Source organism: Nanorana parkeri, unplaced genomic scaffold, assembly GCF_000935625.1.
Source record: "Nanorana parkeri isolate BGI_ZX_2015 unplaced genomic scaffold, ASM93562v1 scaffold2146, whole genome shotgun sequence".
In the NCBI taxonomy this organism is placed as follows: Eukaryota; Metazoa; Chordata; class Amphibia; order Anura; family Dicroglossidae; genus Nanorana; species Nanorana parkeri.
The window spans coordinates 125,997-139,987 of record NW_017308414.1 but is presented as its reverse complement, the minus strand read 5'-3'; the positions used below and the strand labels follow the sequence as shown (position 1 = coordinate 139,987).

Below are 13,991 nucleotides of genomic sequence, written 5' to 3'. Positions count from 1 at the left end.
TGAAAAATATTAGTGCCCCCCCCCCCCAGATTTGACTGTGTTATCTTATGTGCCCCCCTATATATTGTTCCTAGAGTCGCCACTGCGTGTCCCTTAAAAGAACTATGGGAAAAAAACACTTACCCCATCGTTCTCTTTTAAACCTTGCAGTGTGTGGGCATCCACACTGTAAGGGTTGATAAACTTGTGCCTAGAGTTCTTCTTTAAGAAATATACTCCATCTAGTCACCATACTGAAATATTTTCTTGATATTACATTCGACCTGGAAAGAAAATAACATTTAGAGAACAAAGCATAGCATAGAACAAATGTACATGCAGTTTCACAAGACAGAATACTCTGCAAACTTTTTACAAATATACAACATAAAGTGTATGTCCAGTCAAACCTTTACTTCTTCCTTTTGCAAATGTGTGCTTGCTTGTGTCCCTCACATCCTGCCTGGTTAAAGTTTTTTCAGCAAGACAGGAAGTGAGAGGAAATATTGTTAACAGAGGCCCAGATAGTGGGGGAAACCTGATGGGTCCTTCCACAATCTAGCAAAATCTTAAAAAAAGGCAATTTTTGGATTGCCATACTTCAATTGAACAAGACATGTATACAATGATGAAATACAATTCTAATACCCACGATAAAAGCATAATCCTGGAAACTCTTTTATTATTATTATTATTATTATTACATAGTATTTATTTAGTGCCAACAGTTTGTGCAGCGCTTTACAATATAAGGAAGACATTACAATCACAATACAATTCAAGACAAGGTGGTAAGGAGGGCCCTGCCCCCGAGGGCTTACAATCTAAAAGGGAGGGGGAAGTGATACATGAGGAGGTAGCTGTGTGGGGATGAATTGTTAATAATAATAATAATAATAATAATCATCATCATCATCATCATATTCAATTACACACTGGGCCCCATTTATGGTGAGAAAATCATTCAAAACTAATAAATACTGTTACCCTGTGGAAAGGCACTCAGCACATAAAAGAACCTCTTACTATACTGATGTAATAGCCTGTTACATTTCTTGCATTTAGAAAAACAGCCATCCTTTCTCTTCTTTTAACAGTTGGATAAAGCTAGCTCCTATGAAACATGATTCCACATTTTCACAGCCCTTATTGTAAAAAAGCCTTCCCAAATGTGAAAGTAAAAAACTTCTTCTACTGCAGACATAAGAGGTCTATTTCTATTACAATACGTACTGTGAAAACGTGGAATAATCTTTATCTAGCTTTATCCAACTTGTTAAAAAAAAAAAAGATAACAGAGATGCACAAAGTGAATGGTCCTGCAAATTGCTTATAAACAGACATAAAAGGCAGCAATGTGGTGTAGTGGTTAGCGCATCTGCCTTGCAGCACTGCGGGTCCCTGGTTCGAATCCTGGCCGGGGTCACTATCTGCAAGGACTTTTCCTGTTCTCCCTGTGCTTGGTTGGGTTTCCTCCCACACTTCTAAGACATGCTGGTAGGTAAGTTGGCTCCTCTCTAAGTTGGCCCTCTATGTATGCATGTGAGATAGGGACCTTAGAGTGTAAGCTCCTTGAGGGTAGGGACTGATGTGAATGTGCAACTGTGTAAAGTGCTGCGCAAATTGTTGTCACTATGTGTCGTCACCCTGAGGGCTTACAATCTAAAAGAGGAGGGGGAAATGATACATGAGGAGGTAGCTGTGTGGGGATGAATTATTTGAGAATGGGATCTTTTAAAGCAGAATGCCAGACACTACGATATTACAATATTTCTAGCTGTTTATGTTGTCTTTTATGGTTTTCTTTTTGTTTACTAGTAAGAAAATAAAAAAAATATATTTCTTTATGGGCATTTCATTAGAGGGTAAAATTCCCAAATTTGATCAGACACGCACAATATGGTAAAATAAAAAAAAGCCAATATATTAACCACTTGCTTTCTGGCTGTTGTAATTCAATGGCTGGACCGTAGCTTCTTGGATGCAGGTTGCCGTATATACAGTAGATAGCATTTCCCCCACACACAAGCAGGATCAGGATACTTAAACATAGTTTACAGCCTGTGACGGCTGCTCCATACAAGTGTTGGGGTGGCTATAGAGCCTCCCGATCACTTGTATGGTGTGGGAAGTGCACACCCCGCCTTCACTGCCGCTGCCAGCTATTCCAGGCTTTGCTATCCTCTATGTGGGACTGGGACCAGCACAGTGGATCTCTGTGGCTGGATAGAGGGATTTCAGCCCACTTCAAACAGCTCATGTCCCCTCTGATCACTGAATGTAAAATTGATGTACATTACATCACTCCTGCTTATGGCCTGTCCTTTCTCTGGCTGCTGTAGCCAGAAAAGAAGCTCATGAAGCAGATCTCTGCTTCATGAGCTTCTTTGAGGTCCAAAGGTGACATTAGGGGGTGATTTACTAACCTAAACACACGCACGCACCAGGTGCATGTGATTTTCACACAGCAAAACTTATTTATCAACCAAAAAGTCTCTAAAAGCATATTACCACTAATGCCATATATGGAAAAATCATGCACATGATGCATATATAATGCTGCTTCACAGTTTAGACAAAAATGGTTAGCTCATGCATTTACATTCCTGCATTCATCAACGCAAGCAACACAATGTAGAGCTAATTTACACAACATCACCTTGCAATTCATGCAGGGCTTTGCACAACACACCTGCTGGGTGTGTACACACTACAAAGGTGTTTAGATTCCACCCATAGATCATGCTGGGAGGGAACACTCTACAGAGGTGTATACATGTTCTTGGTGTGTTTATAAGGTTAGTAAATCAACCCCTAGGTGTCTAAAAGACCCTTGATGTCCTGTCACATGTGCTTTGCTATCACATAGAGGGCTTCTTATCCCCTATGTTATAGCAATCACGTTAGGTGGAAAAATAAAAAAGTTTAAAAATTAAAGTCACACATAAAAAAAATAACACAAGTCCCCTGCTTGCACATACATACACATACAAATGGAAAAAAACACACATTGGGTACATCTATGTAAAAAAATGCAATTAAAGCACTTATGTCACATATCAGCATAAATGTTGTCGTGTGAACAATAATTCTAAGGCCATGAAGCACTGATAACACTAAATTGATGAGCGGTAAAAGCTTTTAAAATGTTACCTATGGGCAAATTTAAGGTGTGACATGTTTGGGTGTCTATTTACCCGACATATGATAAATGTTACCAGCAACGTATGTCATGTGTCAATAATCCATCTTCTTTATTGATGTCCTACTAAACCTGATGAAGGGGACACTGTGTGGCTCGAAAGGTTGTTTTGTGACAGTCTGCATCAATAAAGAAGATGGATTATTGACACAAGACATAGATGTGCTGGTAACATGTATCATATATTTGAAGATGCACGGCGCCATCCGTGGTTACTACAGCACCCTCCTTTGTACATAGGAGTTCCGGTAAGGAGAGCAGAAGTTCCTTTCCAAGATTGTATTTACCTGACATGACATCATCTTTCATATTTTACCAACAAATTGGGTAATACTAAATGTTTCGTTACATAACGTAGGGAAAACTGTTTTTTTAAAATATACTGGTACTTTTTTCTTTATAAAGTTGAAAAAAAAACCCTAGTGGTGAAATACCACCAAAATAAATTTCTATCTGTTCCTAAAAAATGATATCAAATTAATTTCAGTACAGCAATGCATGACTGAATAAACAGTCAGGCTGCCCCTTTTTCTGAATAGCTTGGTCTGTTAAAGAAAGTGGAATAATAAAAGACTAAATAACAGGATCAACAAATAGTTAAAAAAATTTTTCACTGGGGGACATGATACATATACAAGGGGAGGTCAATAAGTTCTTACCCTCACCATGATCTAGATGTGCTAGGGATCTGAATTTTGGCAGGTTTATAGGTGATTAACTTAGTAATATGCATGCCAATTTTTGTAGGTTGTGGTGAATGATAGTTAGAGCCAAGAGAAATGGAGTAGGTGTCATGCCGGACAAAGTTGAATACAGGGTTCTAGGCATGTGCAGCCGCAAAAAAAATGTGTTTAGTTTCGGATTTAGTTTATTTCGTATTTCTGAAATCGGGTCCTGTATGTGTTTCGTTTTGGGTTTTGGATCGGATTCGTAATTCGGATTCGTAATTCGGCCGAATTTCCGAAATTTGGGGGTTTTGCGCGAACTGACAAATGTTCGTACGTAGCAGAATTGGCACAGTTGACATCTCTGGTTGCTGTGCTCTAGTCTTCACTATTAAAGGGACATTAAAATCCTTTTCCTATTTTTTTGTATCCGTTTAAACGTTGACGGTGCACGCACAGGAACATGACGTAATGTTTTGTTTTTATCTTCACATGCTATGAAATCCTCTTTTTGTAGTCATTATCGTAAAATTCTAACAATCCTCTCCATGCACAGCTTACATCTCTTCACGGATTATTTGGGCAGATTTCCTTTGAAGATGGAGGAACCTAATCATGGCTTGGTACTCAACTTTGTCCGGAATGACACCTACTCCATTTCTCTTGGCTCTAACTATAATTCACCATGACCTACAAATACAAATTGGCATGCATATCACTAAGATATCCACCTATAAACCTTCAAAATTTCAGATCCCTAGCACATCTAGATCATGGTGACGGTAAGAACTTATTGGCCTCCCCTCATACAGATAATAGCACAGTTAATAAATTGAAAGAAATAGGAGTAACCTGCTTATTATTCTGTTTACTCTTCTTACAATTCTCTCTTAATTACTAATTACATCTCCAATCACAAAAATTATTTCCCCTAAGTAAAAACGGTAATGAATCCCATGGCAATATCACCGAGCACCTAAAAACCACACTGGCTCAATGCAATTAATACATTTACAATATAAAACCTGCAATTCTTGGCATGATCATAAAATTAAATATTTAAAGGTGAGACATGTACAGCTGGTTTCATTTATTTTATTATCACTTCATTTTTTATTATCATACAAATCTAAAATATGAAACTGTAACATTGTACCGTAAGGTTATGGAGAAGGAAAATGTGACCAGAATCAACACCATCCATCTCTTAGGATTTCAGACTCAAGAAAATGTTAAATTTTTTATGTTTTTTCTTTTTTTTATAACGTTTTGCTTTACCCTCTGCGGAAACGTTCTGATCATAGTTTTGGTGTCCTACAACAAAATCCTCCATTCTCCCATGTACTTCTTCCTCTCTCAGCTGTCATTAACAGATATCTTATTAGCGAGTGACATTATTCCCAACTTGCTCCAATCCATTTTGGTGAGAGAGACCATCATTTCTTTGTCTGATTGCCTCTCCCAGTTTTATTTCTTCTGCGTTGCGGAAATTTTTGAAAGTCTTCTTCTGACTCTGATGTCCTACGACCGATACTTGGCCATTTGTAAACCGTTGCATTACAGCATGATCATGAACCACCAATGCTGCTGTATATTCATTACCACCTGTTGGACTTTAAGCATTTTAATTTCACTGGTGTATCCTCTAACCATATCTAAATTGCAATTTTGTGGTCCCAACGTGATTGACCACTTTTTCTGTGATCTTGATCCAATTCTTAAACTTTCCTGCTCTGATACAGCGATTGTGCAGCTACAAGTAATATTATTGAGTCTTCTTTTTGCCGTCATCCCGTTTGTTATCATCATTGTATCATACGTTTATATTATAGTCACTGTTTTTGAAATCCCATCCATCACTGGGAGACAGAAGGTTTTCTCAACATGCAGCTCCCAGCTGGCTGTTGTCTCCATCTATTACGGCACCACAGCTTGCGTTTATATGGTCCCCAGTAAAGGACAGTCATTGAATGTACGTAAGGTTCTGTCATTACCATATACTGTACTCACCCCACTGATGAACCCAATTATTTACACTTTGAGGAATAAAGACCTGAAAAATGCAGTTAAAAAAGCATTTAACAAACTTTTGCTGTGCATTCTATTTATAAATAAAAATCGAATGTGATTTAACCTCCCTGGTGTTCTGATTATGTTAGTAGTTTTGAATGTCAAAGCGGTACATTGTTTTGCATGGACATTTGTTTTTTATATTGTAGGCCTGTAATTCTTAGGAATAGATCACTTAAATCTGTCCAAATGTCCAAACAAGAGTCTAGTAGACATCCCTTGTATGATATCTGTCCCTCCAGCGCTTGCTAGCAGTAGATATATGCAAAAAAACGGAGGCTTTAATTATCCTTTAATTCAATAATATAATCAAACCAAAAACACAGATTTTTTTCCAAACAGGGGTGCAATAGTACTAGTCACTGTAATACTAGACACTGCATATTGGTTTAGTAAACATCCTGGGTATGAAAAATTGCAGAATCGTCGCTGTCGTCACTTCCAGTGGCTATCGCTCCATTCGGCAAGTGATTCTAAAACCGCTTTTGACCTAAAGAGATGCTTTTTGGATGCCATGGATGTTCTCAAGTTTCCAGGCAGAAAGAATGGTAAAAGTGCAGGCAGGGCACTGGACAAAGCTCTAGCGATAAAACTGAAGTGAAATTGTTTGATACAGAAATGTTATCATAACAGATTACAATGTATTGTGTGTATGTCATGTTTTCACTCTTGAATTTCCCGCCAGTTCCGCCCCCTGCGACGCCGGCACTCGCAGGGAAGGAACCCGGAAGAGACAGATGCCGGCATCGGCCAGAGGACTCATCGGGAGAACACCAGGGGCTCATAGGGACAAGGTAAGTGACACTACAGTGTAATCCGGAGTGTGGCTTGGGGTTACCGCTTTTGGTACTGAAAATTAACCCTGAGCCACACTCGGGATTACCGCCGGGGAGGTTAATTAGTCATGGAAGATACACCCAAACAAAAAGTATTACTTTTCAATTATCACTACAAAATGTTGGAAATTCTTTTAAACAAGAGCATTGCTAGAATTGTCAAAGAGCTGGGGCACCTAGGGCACCTAGGGCAAAGAGTAATATTTCCCAGTGCCATGCAAGCAAGAGCCTTAACGACATGTATCAACATCAGCACAATTGATACATATGCCTTGTGCACACTGAAAATGAACACTTTGATCAATAGTATGTAATGTGCAATATAGTATATATAGTGCAGGAGTTCGGGGTCAAAAGTACAAAAAGCACAGAGTGGCGGGATCGGGAGTACATAATGCACAGAGTGCTGGGGTCAGAAGTACATAACACACAGAGTGCTGAGGTCAGGAGTACATAATGGACAAAGTGTTAGGGTCAAGAGTACATAACACACAGAGTCCTCAGGTCAGGGGGGTGTAACACACAGCTTGCAGGGGTCAGGAGTACATAATGCACAGAGTACATGAACAGAAGTCCATTTTGGTACTTCCCCTTACTGTAACAGGCTCATGGACACTATATACTACTCCCTATTGTGTGGTAAGACTTGATTTGGCTTTTTTACCCTACCATTTCAGTGGTCCAGTACTCTCAGCATGTACTGACAGTGGATTGATTGTTTTTTATTGCAATAGTACACTCCATTGTGGATGATCTATACTATAGTGGCATTGCACCTGCCATATATGTACATATTGATTTGGAAATTCCTTGAATTATGTATGGTATTTAGGTACCCTGACTAGCCAAAACATTATATAAATCACACCCGATAGAGAGCTGTCCAAAGAGTTACAAACATTCAGTCGTAATTTGTAATTTATTTCGATGAGAAGGACACAGAGCTCTGGATAACTGCACCCATATGTACTACAGTGTTCTATACGTGGATATAACAAGTACACCCCGGAGGGGGATCCGGTGTGTGGTTTGAATGTAGGACAAATGATCTCTCTGAAAGCAATAGTCATCACCAATATTTATGATTTTTGACGTTGCATTTTGAGTGTTGTAAATATCATGTTGTGAAATGTATTTAGTGGTGAAGTAGCAATTCTTTACAACATACAAGTATCATGTTATAATTATACTCATCTGATAAATAATATCAGAATTATATACATAGATAGTATGTGGGGCCCTGCTTTAGTTTGTTTTTAGCATGATGTTAATGTGTGTTTTTCCATGAAATGTCTGGTGTAAGAATATAAATGAATTAAGTTGCTATCAAGAGATATAAATGTCAATTCTCATGTGGGAAGTGGGTTTTTAATATATTTTAACTATCTTCAGTAGAAAATCTTGGTATCTGTTTTAAACTATACTGATCCTTCCAAAACATCAGTAAGTCCATATATTTTTGGGGGGTTAAACTGTAGACTATTGGATTACTCTGGTACAATTCTAGTAGAATCTAAAAAGAAAAGCAACTCATTACTCAGTGGAATGTTTTTTTTATTTTGTTTATTGTACATCAAATTACTTAAATAAAACAACTGTATTTAAACACTTTTTTAGCCCAGTTCTTGTTTTATAATTCTTCTTCCTAGCTAGGTATAGAGAAGGAGTACTCATACTGTCAATGTTTGGTTTAACCTATACAAAGCCCAACATGGAAAAAGGACAGCTTTTTAACATTAACCTTAAAGGTATATGCTAATATGTGTAAAGACAATAAACAAAATGGACTGCAAATTTGCCATTCTGGCTCTTTAATTTGGTATTTATCAACTTGATTTGGCAAGTTATAAGGGGGTTATTCAGCCGACCCGAAGTGCAGAAGGAGTTCGACTCAGCCGATCCAACATCTGGCAGGCTACTCACTGCTGTTCGGCCTAATTTCATAGATGCCGAACAGGAGTGAGTTAATAGCCGAATGCTGCCGAGCAGCATTCTGCTCGGCTATTCTGCTCGGTACCACAGAAAAACAGTTAACAGTTACAAAAGTAGAAAAAATAAAATGGAAAATGATTGGGCGGAGCTAGAAGTGACAGCTAGCCCCGTCCAACTGTTTTCTAATAGCAGGGGTGTTCTGCTACCGTCAGAATAAAAATTTAAAAAAAACACCATAGGAATGCATAGCTAGATTCCTATTGGCTATTACACTTTGCAATAGCCAATAGCAAACTAGCTATTGCACCCACCCTCTGCTGCTTTCAATCACTAGAAGAGTACCTGATGGAGAACCGAAACAGTTTCAAAGCTTAAAAATAGATTTTTGGCTGTCTATCTGGAGGGTGCGCTGAGGAATGTTTTGTGATTTGCTCCGCCCATTTGCAACTTTCCTTTTGCTAGTTATAAATTGATCTGAGCATTTGCTATATTTATTTTAAAACCACATCATAGGTTATTATGGTGCATCTGCATGCAGCTCAGCCACCAGTCAAGCAACACACAGACAGATGTTTGCCAAAATGTTTATCAATCTGTGAAACTGCAAACAGCTTGGGTTTGGGTCAAGCCCATAGTCCACCAAATCAAAGTCCATCCCCAGTAGGAATGAAGTTTGGGTTAACTATGAGTTTGACCTGAACTCAAGTTATTTGCAGTTTGCTGAAAGGGTTATTATTATTATACAGGATTTATATAGCGCCAACAGTTTGTGCAGCGCTTTACAATATAAGGAAGACATTACAATCACAATACAAATCAAGACAAGATGCTGTGTGGGGATGAATTGTTTTAGAACGTGATGGATCAGTGGTTAGGTTGAGGTAGGATAGGCTTCCCTGAAGAGATGAGTCTTTAGGGAATGGCTAAAGGCAGTCAAGGTGGGCGACAGACGGACAGGATGGGGTAAAGAGATCCAGAGGATGGGAGAGACTCTAGATAAGTCCTGGAGGCGAGCACGGGAGGATTTTATGAGGGAGCTGGAAAGCAGGAGGTCTTGGGATGAGCGGAGGTGAGGGTTAGGGTGATACTTAGAGACAAGGTTTGAGATATAGCCGGGGGCAGAGTTGTGGACGGCTTTGTAAGCGATTGTTAATGTTTTGAATTGTATCCTCTGGGTGAGTGGAAGGCGGTGCAGGGATTGACAGAGGGGGGTTGCAGACACTGAGCAGTTGGTTAGGTGGATGAGTCTAGCAGCTGCATTCATAATAGACTGAAGGTGGGGATAGCCTGTGTAGTGGAAGGCCAATGAGGAGGGAGTTTCAATAGTCAAGACGAGATATAACAAGTGAGTGGAAGAGTAGTTTTGCGGTTTCCTTGGTGAGGAAGGGGCGTATTTTGGAGAGGTTACGAAGGTGAAGGCGGCAGGATTTGGATAGCGATTGGATGTGGGGAAGAAAGGTGAGGGCCAAGTCAAGGATGACACCTAGGACCCTTGCAAGGGAGGAGGACTGGATAGTTGTGTTAACAATCTCAAGGGAAAAGTTAGGGGAAGGTGCACGGGCGAGAGGAAATATCCACAGCTCAGTTTTTGAAAGATTGAAGTGTTGCGACATCCTGACGGATATGTCAGTTAGTAGATAAGTGACACGCGAGGGTGAACTAAATGGCCAGATTTGGCCAGTTCTCTCCCCTGCTGAACCTCTAGCTGTTGCTAAAGGAAGAGCAGCAAAGAGAAGGGGAACTACCATGGATTACAGTAAGGCTCACATTACAGTATTGTTTTATGTTAAAAAATCTGAGGGTTTAATGTCACTTTAATATCACTTTAATGAGAAGGGAGGTGAATCAGGAAGAAATATTGCTTAAATAGCAAATAGAAATATGAGATTACTGAATAACAGAGGGAAGCTTGGCAATAAAAAAAAATTGGTAATTGAGAATTAGAACAGAATTAACAGAATTAAAAACATCTAACATGAAATGTGTATTGAACTTCCGGTTCCGGCGCCTGATGAACTAGACGTGCGCTCCCCAGCTCTACCTCGTCCGTGCTCTGAATGTGAAACGGTCGCTGGAAACGCCGCTCAATAACAGCACCGGCTCCACCAACATGGCGGTCATGGAGGAAATGCAGCTCAGCCGACACAAGGGTGAGTCATCTCCTTCTGCTGATATAATACCCAAGAATCAAAGGAAAAAATTAGGATCAAAACGTAGGTATCACATAATAGAATATGGAGGTGCAAAAGAATCATACTGTAGGTAATGTAACCGGATAAGAGAAATGTAGTAATACAATATTATGAATATGGACAGTTCAGAAAGAAAAAAACCCTGGAGAATAAGTAGTGTACAGCCGAAGTCACAGCATGTGTCCATGGAAATTACTGGAAAGAGATAAAGCGTAATCAAAGCAACCTATTCAGGGTGTACAGAAAACTACCCATTGAGGCCACCATAGAGAAAATGTATTCATCGCCTCCCTTAGAGAACATTTTTAAATTCACAATGGCAGAATGAGTGCCAGCCAGGCTGGGGATAGGTGGAAATTAGAAAATATACCCATCATGTTTTTCACCTAGAGTCAGACATGTGGAGTGGGAGGGCAGGCAAAGAAAACTGCATGTAAGGAAGGGAAATTATTTTCCTATGGATTGGGTGGGCCTTTTGATGGAAGAGGGTGGTTATGCCACTTTCTCTCAGAAGATGGTATGGCAAAATTTCTAATGGGATTTAAAAAAGGCTGGATAATTTAATTTCAAGTAATGGTATCCAAAGATTTATTCACTAATGATAGCAAGGTGATTTTATTTAAAGGATTTCAATTCACAGCCTTATGTTGCCAAGAAGGATTCCTCAAGACTGTCCATAGTTTTGTTGTCCACCTGAACAACACTGCTGGAGTTAGTGAGCGGCAAACTTAAAGGACATTGTTTAACTTGACTAACTATGTAGCCTCCAAATCACTGTGTAGAGGATACTGATGGTGCAGTCTTCTGTATATCTATGTCTGTGGATACACTATATTAGGGATGTCCCGATGCCACTTTTTTAAGACCAAGTACAAGTACAAGTACTGGCCCTCATGTACTTGCCGATACCAATTACCGATACTTTCTCTTAACGGACAGGTGACATTTAAAAAAAAAACAATGCAGACTAATAATTTTAGGCCAAATTCTTTAATATTATGAATAAACTTAATTTAAAAGACTGTTTTAGAACAATAAAACCAGCCCACTTGAGGATCTATGGTGGGCTCTGCACTGTCTGCAGGTTCACCCTCAGGTGGGATCTCGAGTGGGCTCTGCAAGTACAAGTGAACCGCGGGCACTGGACGAGGTGTCACTGGATAAGATGCCGCATTGAATTGTTAGCACTTCCACAGACAGCACTTCCACAGGCAGCCCTTCATTCCACAGCATCCTGACCTTACCCCCACTCAGCCCTGACAGTCTCAGGCAGCCCGCATCCACCTGTGCCTGCCACTAACAGCGGTCCGCCTCCGCCCTAGACTCCAATTACACACAACACTTTGACCCAGGCTCCCACTGTCATTGTGCTCTCCCCAGCTCCAACAGCAGTAACCAACCCCTACACCTCCTCGCCTTTCCCAATATCAGTTCACACACATTTGAGAGCGCACACCATTCACATTATTGAAGAATTACCACCTATCCTCCTCTCGTCAATGACATGGTGCCTGTTCAATGGGGTGCCGAATGATTTTTTTCTCCTCATGTGAGGACGACGTCGGCGGCGCTGAGCGTCGCGTCACTGCTGTGGGCGGAGCTACAGCCAGAGTCCTCTGGGCAGTCGCCAGCCAACTACATTGGACCCCACTCCTGGAGCTCCGCCCACAGCAGTGACGCAACGCTTCTCCAGCCTGCCCAGAGGACCTCAACCCCAGCCACAACGGAAAGTAAAAAAAACAGAGCAAGCTTCGGCGCTAGGCATCGGGGCATTTTGACAAGTACAAGTACTTGTCAAAATGCCCTGTATCGGGCCCGATTCCGATCCTAGCATCGGTATCGGGACATCCCTACTCTATATAATATCGATCATCCCAGCTGGCTGTTGTCTCCATCTATTACGGCACCACAGCTTGCGTTTATATGGTCCCCAGTAAAGGACAGTCATTGAATGTACGTAAAGTTCTGTCATTACCATATACTGTACTCACCCCACTGATTAACCCAATTATTTACACGTTAAGGAATAAAGACCTGAAAAATGCAGTTAGAAAAGCATTTAACAAACTTTTGCTGTGCATTCTATTTAAAAATAAAAATTGAATGTGATTTAACCTCCCTGGCGGTCTGATTATGTTAGTAGTTTTGAATGTCAAAGCGGTACATTGTTTAGCAATTCTTTACAACATGTTATAATTATCATACTCATAAATAATATCAGAATTATATACATAGATAGTATGTGGGGCCCTGCTTTAGTTTGTTTTTAGCATGATGTTAATGTGTGTTTTTCCATGAAATGTCTGGTGTTAATAATATAAATGAATTAAGTTGCTATCAAGAGATATAAATTTCACTTCTCATGTGCAAAGTGAGTTTTAGATAGATACTGTTTTTGTTCTGTTTTTAATACTAATACACCCAGTGGGATTACTTTAAGATATAATATGATATAATATAATATTGATGTTTATATCCAGGTCAGTTAGGTCTCTGCCAGGTAGGTCTTTACACTCTAAGAAACAAAGATCTAAAAAAAAAAAGTTGACTTCAAATGATACTCAAAAACACAGACATGCAATATACTGTATGCATATATATATATATATTATAGAGGACAGCAAGGCTGGGTCCTGGATGGGAGATATGTATCACCGCTGTTTGGGTTGTGGTCCCTTTAACGGCAGCCACAGGTTTACCCTTCCTGCCCCAGGAAGGAGTTTAAAGGTCCGCAAGGGAGGAGTGTGGTGAGTTGAGGAGAGAGTAATCAGCTGTGGCTAGTGAGAGATCTGCCTTGTTGCTGTATTAATGTGCTAGTGTGCTGGGCTGCAGGACTAACATTCCTGGGAAGGGATTCCCCCAGGTTTGGGATTTTATACAATGTCGGTGAGACATCTTTGTTTTGTTACCTGTGCTGAAGATAAGCATATGTTTGTGTTTCTGCTGCCCTGCAAGAGGAAAACAAAAGCTTATGGTTTTGTGCAAAATACGCTGTGCGAGTGCTCTGTGAGCTCCCCAACATCACGACACACACACATATATATATATATATAGATATATATATATAGATATATCTATATATATACAGTATATCTATATACAGTATATTTATTTA

At 39.9% G+C, this 13,991-nt stretch overlaps 1 protein-coding gene across 1 annotated transcript; it reads left to right on the top strand.

The window, feature by feature from the left end:
- The first annotated feature begins 5,011 nt into the window (after positions 1 to 5,011).
- LOC108800867 (olfactory receptor 24-like) lies at positions 5,012 to 5,974 on the top strand. The gene has a single exon (XM_018572849.1). The coding sequence runs from the start codon at positions 5,012 to 5,014 to the stop codon at positions 5,972 to 5,974; it is 963 nt and encodes a 320-aa protein (XP_018428351.1).
- The last annotated feature ends 8,017 nt before the right edge of the window (positions 5,975 to 13,991 follow it).